Raw genomic sequence first — 13793 nt, forward strand, 5'->3', positions numbered from 1 at the left:
CACTCCCGCCCCATCCAGAGTGGATGAGGTTCATAGATCAGCTCAGAGCTCCAGCCACCCCCGGGGTCAAAGTGCAAAAGAGGTAGATAGTAGTCGCAGGCCCAAGTCACATGGGCTGGAAGGGTCAAAACGAAACTCGGTGTTGCCTCATCATAACTTGGGTAGTTCAAAGCCAAACTGAGAGTTTCTTTTTGACTGCAGTTCCTGGAAAGCTTTCCATTTGTCCTTGTTGTTCTTGCACACCAGAGGCGTGGCCTCCTTCAATCTAATGTGTCCTTTGAAATAGAGCCACGGAATCTATAAAGAAGAGTTGGACTTTGAAGACGCAGCATCCCTAGACCTTCTCTTACTCCACCCCTCGGATTAAAAAAAAATGTTGATGTTTAGAGTCAGAAAGAAAGGGAACTGGCTTCATAGATTCACTCGTGGACAATAAAGCAGGGTCAGCTGGGTGAGAGGAAACCCGTTCCCTCCCCTCGCCTGTTCCACCCTTTGCCTTTTCTCTTGCAATGTTCAAACTCTCCAGGCCGTTTCTGGAGGCTAATGAAAATGACTGCTTTAACTTTTTAGAATCTTTTTTTTTGCCATTGCTGTGCAAGTTTTAAAGCACTCATTCAATCTAGGCTAGGTAGTGCCCACGATGGCACACAGCCAGTCCCCAGGGACTCTCTTTCCAACTGGAGGCTCCTTAAAAGGCAGGTGGCATAATCATTTTGGAAATGCTATCATAAACTTATTGTATAATGTTTATAGAACATGTCAACAAGTGTGTATGTTTGAGGTGATGAGGAAAGGGGAGCCCTGGGCTAGAGAGTGCCAACCTACTTACAGAGAGATTTTTAAAGGGCAGAACCAGTTACCAGTTCCATGGGCTTTGATGGTATTGTTTTCATAATCATTATTTTGTTTGATAATACATATATAGGTGTGGCTTTATACTGAACCTTCGACAGTAAAAGAATCAGTGTCTCAAGATTCAATGCAAGCAATCCCCCTCCTAGAAACCTCCCTTGCCCCTTCCCTATCATAACACATGTTCCTTTGCATCATCCCATATTTCCACGTTCGTGTTTCTGGTGATGACCCCAGAAACTGTTTCAACGCTTTGTTGACAAGTTCTACCTTTCCTACTTTTCCAAAAAATGCCATTGCTTGGTGCTGAGGACAGAACTTAAGAGTGTTGTGCGTGCCAAGCACACATTTAACCACAGAATCAGACACTTCCAGCCAACGTCTGTCTTCCATAATTCTCTTGCACAGTTCTTGGACTTCACAAATATTTACTGAACTCAAGAGCCTTCATTCCAGAGTGGAGCCTTTGTTTAGCTAGATCAAACATTCTGATGGCTTCTGGGTGAGGTCGAGACTAGATATAGTATAACTAGGTATAGGTTATTCATAACTTTTTATAGCAACTTTCAGGTATCTGTATTGACTTAATCTGACGAAAATACATCTCAATGGGTCTCACCATCCACTCAGACATCTTTATCGGGAAAAGAGATTTTTCTCCAGTCATGCTCTAATGCTTAATTAACACTTAATGCTTAATTAAGTATATTGGCTTACATAGTAAAAATGATTTTGACTTTGCAGAAGTGATTAAATCAAGACTTAAACAATAGATTGGTGTGTGTGTGTGTGTGTGTGTGTGTGTAGGTCAGAGATCAATTATCATTTATTTTTCCTAATTACTCTTCACCTTCACCTTATTCTTTGAGATAGAGTATCTCACTAGACCTGGAGCTCACCAATTTAGCTATACTGACAGATTAGCGAGTCAAAAAATCCAAAGAATATTCCTGTCTCTATTTCCCCAGGGCTGGGATTACAGATTCACTCTTCTGTACTTGGCTTTTTATGTGGCTTCTGGGGATCTGAACTCAGATCCTCATGCTTGTGTGGCAAGCACCTTACCAACTGAGCCATCCCCCTAACTCCCAAATCAAGCCCTCTGAAATGTTTGGATTATAATTGTGGACTATTGCTCTAATCACAATGATCTTCGTGAGAAGAACATGGAGATAGGTTGACCAGAGTAAGAGAAAGAGATGTATTTTGACCACGGAAACAGAGGGTTGCGTGTTATAGCAACAAAGCAAGCAAGGTCTCACGGCATTAAAGGTCAAGGAAACAGTTTGTGTCTACAATCTCCAAGAGGAAAGTGGCTCTGCCCCAACTTAGGTTCAGTGCAGTGCGACTTCTGATTGCCAGAAATGTACTAGAACAAAACTTAAGTCACCAAATCCATGGTGATTCTCACAGCAGCGCCGCAAAACTTGAAAAGCTCCTTTCTCTCCTTTCCCAGTCTCAGGAACCCTCATTAGCACCCAGCATTGTGACTCCCACGTGGAGCCTTGTAACAACTCGAGATCTTCTCAAGCAACATTATTTATATTTTCACCACATGCATGTGTGTGTGTGTGTGTGTGTGTGTGTGTGTGTGTACATGCCATGGTGCCCGTATGGAGGTCAGAGGTCAACTCGCAGGACTCAGTTTTCTTCTTCCTCCACGAGAGTTTTGGGTATTGAACTCAGATTGTCAGGCTTTGGAGCAATCATCCTGTTACTCACCTAGTTTTTCTGTCTCTCTCTCGTCCTCTACTCCTTCCTCTCTCTCCTGCGCTGTTTCATGTTAATTGTGTCTGTCTTTTGAGACAAGGGCTTACACTGCCAGCAGGCCTGGTGTGGAATTGGTGACAGCATGTGTACTTCAGTCCCAGAATTGTTAATAACTTGTTCAGTCTAAGCCACTGTGAAACATCATACCTATCTACAGTACGTAACTTGAAAACTGAATCTATAGTAGTTTATTGTGTGTTTAAACAAATACGGGTACATAGGATAGTGGCACTGTCCGTTCTTTGGGGACTGTCACTTTACAAATCCTATTCAGTGTTATTATCAGCTTTCAAATATACTGTCGTTGTCCCCTTGCACAAAACAGAGTGCCACTAAAGTCCCCTATTTGGACTACTAAGTCCTCCCAGAAAAATAAATAAGGTGTTACTAATCTAGGAGTCAGGGCTTAGGAAACAAGGGCTCAGAGACCTAAGGCTGGAAGCCAGGTTTCCAAGCTCCCAGGCCAAGGTTCTTTCCCTCCATGACCCTGCCCTAGTGTCTAGCAGGGTGCAGCCTTTGCTAGGACAACCAGGCATCCTCATAGAAGTGGGAGCAAGGAGAGGCAATGACTGGAGCCTTGCCACAAAGCTTCAGAGGAAGTCGCCTTGGGTCCTAAACAGGACATTTCTGTAGCTGTGACAGGTGGTGGCGCGGAGGGAGGCCAGGTGTCACTCGGTGGGAGCGGGGGAGCCATGTGCCCCGCCCCGTCGACTGCCCGCGCCCAGGCGCCCCCGCGCGCTTGGGTTACCTGCAGCCGTGGGCGGGGCAGCTCTTCCCGTCTACGCCTGCTCTGGCCTCCAGGGCGCCGCGGCCGGGAAGTGGGAGCGAGAAGCGAGGAGGCGGAGACTGCGGCGGCTCCAGCCCGGCCGCGCTCCGAGCCGAGGGGCTGCATGGCGCGGCCAGCGCGGCTGTGTGGGCTGTGGGTGCTGCTGCTGTGCGCCGCCGTGAATCTAGGAGCCGCGGCCACAGGTGAGTGTGGCCCCCGGTTGGTGACAGCTACCCGGGGGACGTGGCGGGCAGGGACGTGGACCTGTGGGCAGGGAGCCCGGGGCGGAGGGGCTTGATCGTCGTGGCCTGAGTGCGCACTGAAGTGGTTGTTGCTTGGACGCCCTGTACTGGTCGTCAGTCTTCTCCCCCAGTGCTGGGGCTCCCGGATCCTGCTGGATTTGGGGGGGACTCCAGTGCTGGGGATTTCCCAGGCGAGGTGGCGGGGAAGCCGGACTGACCCTCTCACTTCCCTTGCGCACTAGGGAAGAGCCAAGGAGGCTGAAGTCTAGAGGAAGGGGCTTAAAGGGATTCTAATTTTGCCGAAATGACCCCATACAAGTGGCTTTGCCCGAGAAGGGATGAGGAATCCGGGGGTGGCGACCAAGTCCTGGTGAGCTGGGAACTTCCCAGGGCTCCTTGCCCGGAGCCTCGCAGATGCTCAGTTTGGAAGTGTGGATTTGGCGGTGGAAGTTAAAGGGAGCCTCTGAAAATAGATCTTAGACTTAGTAGTAAAAGGGCACAAGGGTCAAGACCTCCCCTGGCGTTAAGAAATCCATTGAGAAGGCCTGACCGGCATCCGCTGCCTCCCATCTTTAATAAACCGTATATCATGGGGGAAAATATCAAATTTATGAAAAAGTTGTACATTGCTTCGGAAGTCGCTCCATTGCCCTTGTGCTTGTGAGAAACTTTTAACTAATGAACTTGGCAGAGTTGTCTTGAAAATCGAAGGTGAATGATTTCCTCATGGACTGGGCCTGGCAAGGGTAGAGATCTGGGCCTTTTAGAATAGGTTTTATTTTCACATCCACACACACGAAAACCAATTTGCTTAGTGAATGTTTACTGAATGTGTTGTGCTTTGAAAGCTGAAATGGTAATTAGGAAACTCCCATGCGCGATCAACACAATATATTTTGTATCTGTGAAGGGCGGTATTTCTATGGGCTGAGGCTGTCATAGTGAGCAGAATGGACCAAGTCCCTGAGCTCTGAAGCTTGTTACACCATTGGCAGAGGGTGTGTGTTTCTGTGTATTGAGTAAAATGCAGTATGTCAAATGCTACTAACGTACTATGGAGAGAAACAAGACAGGGTGGAGGGTTAGTGTTGTAAATGGCACACAGCAGAAAGACTTTCCTGAAAAATTGACATTCGAGTGAGACCTGAGGTACACTTAAGTCTGTCGGACAGTAATTACCCATTTTTCCTGGGTTCCTGGAGAGGGTATCTGAGGCCTTCATACGGGCTCTGGGGCTGAGTCACACCTCCAGCCTTTGATAATTATTCGAATGTTGGCCTTGTTTGTTTTACGCTGAGCCAGGCTCTGGAAGGTTGACTTAGGATCTTAGAGTACACAGAATAATCCCTGTCTGTGAAACATCGCTACTTCAGTTGAGGACACCAAGTCTCTGTAGGTATATAGGAAAGCTGAAGACCACAGACTTACCTAAGGTCACTAATCTCTCGAGTGTCCTGATTTTTCACAGTGTCATTCCAACACAACTCCCTCCTCCAGGTTTCTTCCCACACACACACCTGAAACAACAGCCAGCCCTTTAGACAAGACTGTCAACCCTCAACTTCTGGGTTTATTTTTGTCACCATCGTTTGTTGGAACCTTAGACTATAGAAACTTCTCTCCCTTTTAGAAATGCCGAAAGAACTGCATTTGTGGGGTGGTGTAAAAAGCATTTGCTCTCTCTAGTTACTCAAACGTTGACGTTTGTATGACTCTGACATGGACTGGCTGTGAGACTTAGGGTTTGTCGTTATCCCGTCCCTGGGTGATGGTTTTCTCATGGGTGAAATGAAGAGATTGAGCTGTGTGTGTTTTAAACAACTGTTGTAATTGTAACGTCTGTCTTTGGGTGTTGAGAACTCCATTCATCGTAAGTGCTTCTTTCGTTTTGATCCTGCTGAATATTTTAAAAACGATTTGCTTACTAGTTGAGTTCAATCTCCTTAGCACAGCAGCTAAGCTGTGGCATTGCTTAATAACAGCTAGCATTTCCCTGTCTACTGTCTGCCCAGCAGTTTTCTAAGTACTTTACTTCGTTTAATTTAAAGTATTTGACAAGTCTCTGCCCCATGAAGCTACTTTATATTACTGGCAGAAGCTGTGTGTTTCTTTGTGTTGAGTAAAATATAGTATGTCTAATACTTCTAAAGTACTGTGGAGAGAAACAAGGCAGGGTAGGGGATTACAAGTTTACTTACTAGTTTAGTTGGGTCTGCTTATCTTGATAGCCCACACTGTGGTACGGTGTAATAACAGCTAGTCTTGAACTCCTGGCATGCAGAAGAGCTAGATAGGTGCCTTTCAGGGTACCAGTATAAGACTAGTTGGGATCCATGAAAGTATGTACAGACTAGTCAGTACAGTAAGAATAGTATATTGCCGGGTGGTGGTAGCACACGCCTTTAATTCCAGCACTCGAGAGGCAGAGGCAGAGACAGGCGGATCTCTGTGAGTTCGAGGCCAACCTGGTTACAAGAGCAAGTTCCAGGACAGGCTCCAAAGCTACAGAGAAACCCTGTCTTGAAAAACCAAAACCAAAACAAAACAAAAATTAGTATATTGGAGACTGGCTTGTAGTTTGGCACATAATAGGAGTTTTGCTCTGTAGCCCAGGCTACCCTTGAATTAACTCCCTGAAATTCTCCTGTTTCAACCTCCTCCTTGCTCAGACTGTAGATGTGTGCCTTCCCCAATTTTAAATATTTTACCTCTATATCATTTAACCTTTACAAGCAGCCTAAACTTCAGGTGTTAATATTGGGTCCCTTTTGTATATAAGGAAGCCAAGGCCCACTGAGGCTGAAATTCTTACCTAAATAAAGTCGAGGAGCTAGGCTTCCAACCCTAGCAACTTGATTACAGAGGCTATGCCCTTAACCACCATTACTATATTCTGTACCTCTTTCAAAAGAAGTAAGAGGGAGTCCTTGGCATGTAGAAGAGCTAGTTAGGTCCCTCCCAGGGTACCAGTATAGGGACTGGTTGGCATCTGTGAAAGCAGAGGCAGACTACTCGTATATTGGAGAGTGGCCTCATAATGGTTAGACCATGTAGTCCAAACAATAGGCATTCAGAAGAGAGAAAACTGAAGGCTGGCAGTTTCACAGAATAGGAAAAAAAAACTTGAGCTAGATCTTCAGAGAAGGTGGGATTTGAATGGAGAAAGTGTGTAGTGGAGGTTAAATAGGAGCAGCGATGAGGAAGTGGCCAGTCAAGAGCCTTGTGTGGTCAGAAGAGAGTAGCAAAGTCAATCTGTGCAAAAAAGCTTGATTTGCTCGTAAACATCCTGATCAGGGCGCAGTCTGAAGAAAAGCGAGCCAGGAGACTTGTCTGGGTAGAGGGAGTCCTTGGCATGTGGAGCTCTAATAGAGACACCTGTCTCTATTAGAAAGATGCACAGTGTGTATGCACGTCCTAATGAGGATCATGGCTTAGTGGTGTCTTTCCTCCTTGTTGGGTTTAGGAGAGCTGAGGATGATTATGAAAGATGTAGCAAAAAGGGGGCAGGAGTTGATGACTGCATGTGAAGAAAAAAGACAGATGACTCACATATGACTCTTATGATTTCCTTCACTTTTCCCGAAATCTGCATGCCTCTGCCAACTCCTGAGATTGGAAAAGAGAAAGCAAAAGCAATCAGTCAAATGAAGCACCTTAGAGGAAAATGATTACTGGTGGTATTACCCCCGAATTCACACAGAATGTGAGGATAAACAATAGGCAGACACACTTGGGGTTTAGCTAAAAAAGCTTCTTCTTGGGTCTTGTCCTCTTCTTCACTCCCCATCTAAAGGGCAGTGTTCATCTCCCAGCAATTGTTGGAAGTTGATGCTGAAGGAAGGCAGAAGAAGTGTGTATTATGCCTCGGAGCCCATAGGTCCATTTTCACAGAAAACCAATGCAACTGTCAATTTTCTTAAGAGGTTTATAATACTTGCTCTGTGTAGGAACTGGTGTAGCGCTTCACCTAGTTTTTTGCTTGTTTTTTTTTTTTTTTGAGACAAAGTCTTATTACATAGCTCCCATTGGCCTGGTGTTTGTTATAGTTCAGCTTGACTCCAAACTCTTGGCAGCCCTACTCTCCTAGTGTCTTTAGTGCTGGGATTGCAGGTGTGAGACATTATCTATCTTAACATGTTTACTACTTGTAGCCACCCTTTGCGCTAGGTTATGATTCTCATCCTTAACATTATGGATGAGCAAGCTGAGGAGGAACAGGGAGGTTAAGTAGCTTCAGTGCTAGGGTCAGCAGCTGATGTTCTTAATCTCTCCACTGTGGTGAAATCAGTCACTCAGAACCCCTAGAGAAAGTTAAAGTATAGTCACCACTTATTTATGTATATGCCTTACAATGCGTATTGCAAAATTCACATGTATTAATATGTGCTTACAATCTGGAGATTACGTTTTATCCTTTAGAAAGCATATGCACTCTGCTGTGTTTGGGGTTGAACCCAAGGCCTCGGAAACCCTAGGAATCCAGGAAACAAGCTGTGCATTAGATGCTGTGCTAATGTGGGATCTCTGAACCTCCTTCAGCCTTGGCATTCAATGTTAGGTTAGGAAATACATTTTTCCCATTTATAAGAATCATGCTTTCTCAGCAATGTCTTCAAAACTAGGGATTGTACCCAGGTCCTCACAAATGTAAGACAAATTGTCTATGACCTTGTTTCCAACCTATTTAATTTTTTTTTTTTAAATTTTGAGACAGCATTTTGCTAAGTCGCCCAGGCGAGCCTGAAATTTGCCCTGTAACCCAACCTGGCCCCTAACATCCACTCCCCATGCCTCCATCTCCTGAGTAGATAAGATTGTAGGCATGTGACACCATGCCCAAACTTGAATGTTTTTGTTATGAAAAAGCATTTATTTGGGTGGCAACGCCTGCAGAACATTGAACCCAGGGCCCTGTACATGCTACGCACCCTAGCTCCAGTTGCTGAGTTTTGTCAGGTGTTTTGTTCTGCATCAGGAGGGATAATGCCATGTTTTTCCCCTTTCATTGTGTTAATGTGATATATTATATGGATTAATTTTCGTATGTTGAGTCATCCTTCCAGGAATAAATCCCTCTTGGTCATGGTGTACAATCCTTTCGGTGTGTTACTGAAGTCCCCATGCCAGCATTTTATTAAGGATAACTTGTCTGTTCGGATTTAGGAACAGGTAGTACAGGGCTCATAGAAAAAAATTAAGAAGCATTCTTACTACTTAAGGTCTTTGAAAATGTTTGGAAATGTATAGTATTGGCCTGTTAGATACTTGGTACAATTTGCCCATAAAGCCATCAAGTTTGGATTTTTGGGGGGGTCAGGAGATAAATTTGAATACTGATTTAATATCCTTATTGCTTACAGGTCTATTCAGATTATATATTTCTTTGTGATTTAGTTTCAGTAAGTTTTGTGTTTCCAGGAATTTGTGCATTTCATCTAAAGCATTAAACTTGTTAGTATTGAGTTGTTCATACTTCTTTCTTATAATTAGTTTTTTATGTCTTAGAATCAGTACAGACCTGACTGGGACTTTGATGGAATGAAGAGAAGACAGACAGACACATGGACAGAAAGCTAGGAATCAGTGGTCTGGGCTCTCTAATGGAGAAGCCACAGTATCCCAGGAGCTGTTTATTATATACAATTGCATAGGAAGGTGGAGTTACTGTACACAGCTGAAGGAGGAGGCAGAGTTATTACATACAGCTTAAACACAGGTGGAGTTATTATATATAGATAGCCAAGGAGTCAGGGTTTATGGTATGCAGCTAGATCAAGGAGACAGGTTTAGCTGACCTCAGCCGGAGCGGTAGAAGTACAGTACAGTACAGAAGAGCTCTGTAGGGGAGAAGGCTTCAGGTCATAAATATCTGGCAGGAGAAAGCTATGGTGAACATTTTCTATACACATTGTCAGCATCTACACACGAACCAGAAGGGACAGCTTTGCCGTTTCTCTTTGAGGCTAGTGTCCTTGGCATGGCTGTGCCCATGTCAGCAATACACAGTCACTCCGAATGTCACATACTTTCTCTGCTCCCTGCAGGTAACCATGGCTACAGTGAGCTCATGAGTTTAACTCCTGTACTACATCTGGAAGCATTTCACAGCTCTTCTCCTCATCCTCCATCTTTGAAATTCTTTCCATTCCTTTGCCATTATCCCCTGAGACATGAGAGGGTTGATATAGCTGTCTCATTTAGGGATGAACACTCAATAGTCATTCTCAGCGCTTTGACCATTTGGGAGTTGTCTTGTTGACTGTGGACGGCTGCAAAAAGAAGCATCTAGAAAAAAAGATTGAGAGTAGGACCTATTGATAGCTATAAACATAAGCATTTAGAAGGCCGTTCTATAATACGTCTAACAAAATATCAGGAGTACCTTATTCCGAGGACATATGATTTCCTAGCTATGGGCTTTTTACAAGTTTTACAGTATCAGGTATGAATTCCTTCCTGTGGAGCAGACCTCAAATCCCATCAGAGAAGAGTTGGTTACCCCCAAAATGGTCATGCTGTTTTTGCATCGGTGGGAACACCTTGCCTGAAAGGTTGGTACTATAGCATGCAGAGTCCAGTGCTGTGTAAGTTAGCCAATGAATTTTTCTCCCCCGGCAGTCCACATAACACCAGTCATAACAGCTTTCTTTGAAAGCTGCCTATCATCCCCGAGGAAGTATTCGCATTACTCCCATCTCGATTTCTCTATGTGCTCTGATCAATATATGTTGTGTCTTACCATCTCTCTGCAGTGGGCAGTGAAAAGCAATGGTGATAATCTGTGTTATTTGGTGGTTGGTAGGCTCTGAAGCTTCCTTGATCAATAATTCAGAGGGGTGGTGTGGGAGAATTGTCTGTATTCTGTCAATCATATTTTAATAAAACGCTGATTGGCCAGGCAGGCAGTATAGATGGGAAAGCCAGACAGGAAGTAGGGGTGGAGCAAAGAGACTGGGAGTATTCTGGGAAAACAGGAAGCTCCCTCTGCCATTCCTGCGCAGACCACCGAAGAGGCAACAACATGTGAGCTGACAGCTGAAAGAGGTACCAAGCCATATGGCTAACATAGATAATGATAATGGATTAATATAAGTTACAAGGACTAATAAGAAGCCTGACCTAATGGGCCAATCAGCTTTATAACTTATAGAGATCTCTGTGTGATTGATTTTCTCTGGGACTTGCCGGTTGTGGGGTACCGGGCGGGACAGATACCCCAACAAGCCGGCCCTCATGTTACAGAGGGGTGTCCCATAAATGGGACTGAAATTTAATTTAATTACCCTCGTCTTCTGGGGAGGAGCATTGTGCAGAGTACCTCTGCTCAGACCCCCTTTTAAAATGTTATTTTTACATTTATTTATTGAGGGGGCAAGCAGTGTGTGAGGGAGGTCAAAGGACAACTTGCAAGAATTAGTTCTCTCCATCCTCCACATGGATTCTGGGACTTGAACTTAGGTTGTCAGACTTGAAAACAAGTACCTTAACTGCCATCTTGCCAGCCCCCCTCCTTTAAAAAGTCATATAAAAACTTATATATATATATATATATATACATATATATATATATATATATATATATATATATATATATATATATATCGCTTATGAAACAGTGGGTTTCAGGAGTGTTTTTTCATACATCCCAAGTTTTTGTTAATTCTTTCCTCTTTGCTCCCATCTCTAGTTAAGCCTTCAACCCCTACTATTCCCCTGCCCAATTTACTTTTATATTACATATGTTCTATAATCCCCTTTCACCTTCAGAACTCTTCCCCTCCTCTGTATCCTAGGTCCTTTCTGAAGTCCTGTTCTTTATAGACACTCCAAGTCAAACACACAAATCTACAAGTGCTTAGCTAAGATTCGTGTTTCTTTAGCCTTATCTCTCTGTCATTCAGACTCGGTAATTTTCATTGCATTATATTTGAGTTTGCTGATTATTTCATTTGCTTGATCTAATCTGTTTTTAAATACCTCATTTCAGTTGTTTACTTAGGTTTTATGTATTTATTTATTTGTTTGTTTGTTTAGTTTTTGGTTTTTGGATACCTCACTCATGTACCTCTGATGATCCTAGAACCCACTCTGTAACCCAGGCTACCCCAAATTCCTAGTCATTCTCCTGCCTCTGTCTTCTTAACACTGGGATTTCAGCTAAGAACCACCATGCCTGGTTCAGTTATTTTATTTTACATCTTCAGAATTTGTTTTTAGTTTCTTTTTAGGTTACTGCTGTTTCTGTTTTGTTTATCCCTCTTTGGTTCTTTTAGCATCTTTAAGACATTTTGTTTTGTAGCCTTTGTCTGACATGCTCACCCTTTTCAGGATCAGTTTATCCTGATGGTTTTTCCTTTGACTGGCTCATACTCGCTGGGATGTTGCTTAGTGATGAAGCACTTGCCTAGCATATACAAGGCTCTGGGTTCTGTCCTCAGCATTGCCAAGGCAGAAAAAAAAGAATATCCATACTTTACTATTTATGAATTGTGATTGGCTTTTATCAAAGATAGAGTAGTTGAATACGTGATGTAGTAATTCCAGAAAGCAGATTATTTCCTGGCTCTGGGGTTTTTCTGTCCCCACCTTTTTATTAATTTCTTTGAGAGTTTTGTGCTATGTGTTTTGATTGTATTCACTTCTCCCCCTCAACTCCTTCAAGATCCATGCCCCCTGCCCTGACCGGCTTTGCGTCCTTTTGTTCCCACCCATCAAGTTCAATTGTTGCTGCCCATACATGTGCGGCCTTCCACTAAACTGTGATCAGCATACCAGGGCAACATTCTTAAAGACTTCCCTGTGCCAGAAACTAGCATCCATCCCCAATAGTTCCCCAGCTAGGGATGAGAACCCATGGCCGCCATACTCTCCATGCTTCGATTTGGGCTGGTTTGAGCTTGCGGGCATGTGCATGTTGTCCCACCCACTGCGGCTTCGTATGTGCAGCTGCGGGCTTGAGTGCTGAGGACACTATTTCCTTGTATTCGTCCAGGGATTTCTGTTTTGATCATCTGTGTCTGTTTATTTTTATTATTGAGACTGTCTCTCACTTGAGATTTTCTTAGGTCTTTCGGAAGCTTTCTCTTTAATCTTCCTTGCGTATGCAGTTATTTTTAAGTCTTGACTCTTTAATGTGCAAAAAGGAAAAAAATAAGAGAAGAAAATGAGGAAGAGAAGAAGGGTGGCAGTAATGTAAATTTCCTGAAAGCCACGTCTGCTAGAAGAGGAAGGACTTGCAGTGATAGAGTCAATGCAACAACTTGGTCCTGGCCTTTCTGTCTTTGCCTCTTTTGTCGGAAGTAGCAACCAGTGATCAGAATACAGGTCTCAGATATTTGGACGGCAGGGACCTCTTTGCCTACTCTGACAAGATTTATGCCAACTGTCCCAGGGACACAGTCACATTTTCCTGCCCAGGGTTGACTTTCACTAACATTGTTGTGTGGACGGTTACCACCGATCTAAACTTGGTTGTAAGTGACTGCAGTTTTCCTGGTCAACTCCTTTATCTGGACATTGTGACGCTTTCAGTTACCTCCAGGGTCTCTAAATAGGTGGGGAGGGGGAGGGAAAAGGGAGGAGGGAAGAGGTGGAAATTTTTAATAAATAAATAAAAAAAGAATGCTACTATGAAATAAATATTTAAAAACGTAAAAAAAATAGTCACATCAAACAGATTCTTTTTCCTTTTTCCTTTTCTTTATTTTTAGGGTCTTGATTTTATTATTAAATTTAAATAAGTCATTAAAAATAAAATCAGATGGTTTATCTGATTAGCCCGCATGAAGAGCAACTTTACCAGGAGACGTAATGGTTTGACCTAGATATTCTTTCCCTAGAAAAATAATATTGAACACTGAGCAATGGTCCTTCACATGGTAACTGGGAAAAATGACAAAATTTGTTGATATATTTCTTGATTTTATAACTCAATTAGAGAATGCCGTTGCCATGTTTGTCAATATTCTTTCTTATTAGCTCATGTTTTCCACTCCTTTTCCTTTCTCTCTCTCCCTCCCTCTTTTCTTCCCTTCTTTCTTTCTGAGAAGGATTCATTCTGTAATCCAAGCTGGCCTTGGATTTGTGAAAATTCCCATCGCTCAGCTTCTCGAGTGCTGAGGTGCTGTACATGAACCACCATGCCTAGTTAGGCTATGGCTTCG

General features: G+C 43.5%; 1 protein-coding gene across 1 annotated transcript in view; it reads left to right on the forward strand.

Moving 5' to 3' along the window:
• Nucleotides 1-3433: 3433 nt before the first annotated feature.
• The window catches only part of Il13ra1 (interleukin 13 receptor subunit alpha 1), a 62195-nt gene continuing 51835 nt past the window's right edge, over nt 3434-13793 (forward strand). Inside the window, exon 1 of the mRNA XM_048450382.3 lies at nt 3434-3591. Coding sequence (XP_048306339.3) covers nt 3513-3591 — 79 coding nt within the window. The 5' untranslated portion in view covers nt 3434-3512. The remainder of the gene's footprint in view (nt 3592-13793) is intronic.

Source organism: Myodes glareolus, chromosome X, assembly GCF_982192425.1.
Source record: "Myodes glareolus chromosome X, mMyoGla1.1, whole genome shotgun sequence".
Classification (NCBI taxonomy): Eukaryota; Metazoa; Chordata; class Mammalia; order Rodentia; family Cricetidae; genus Myodes; species Myodes glareolus.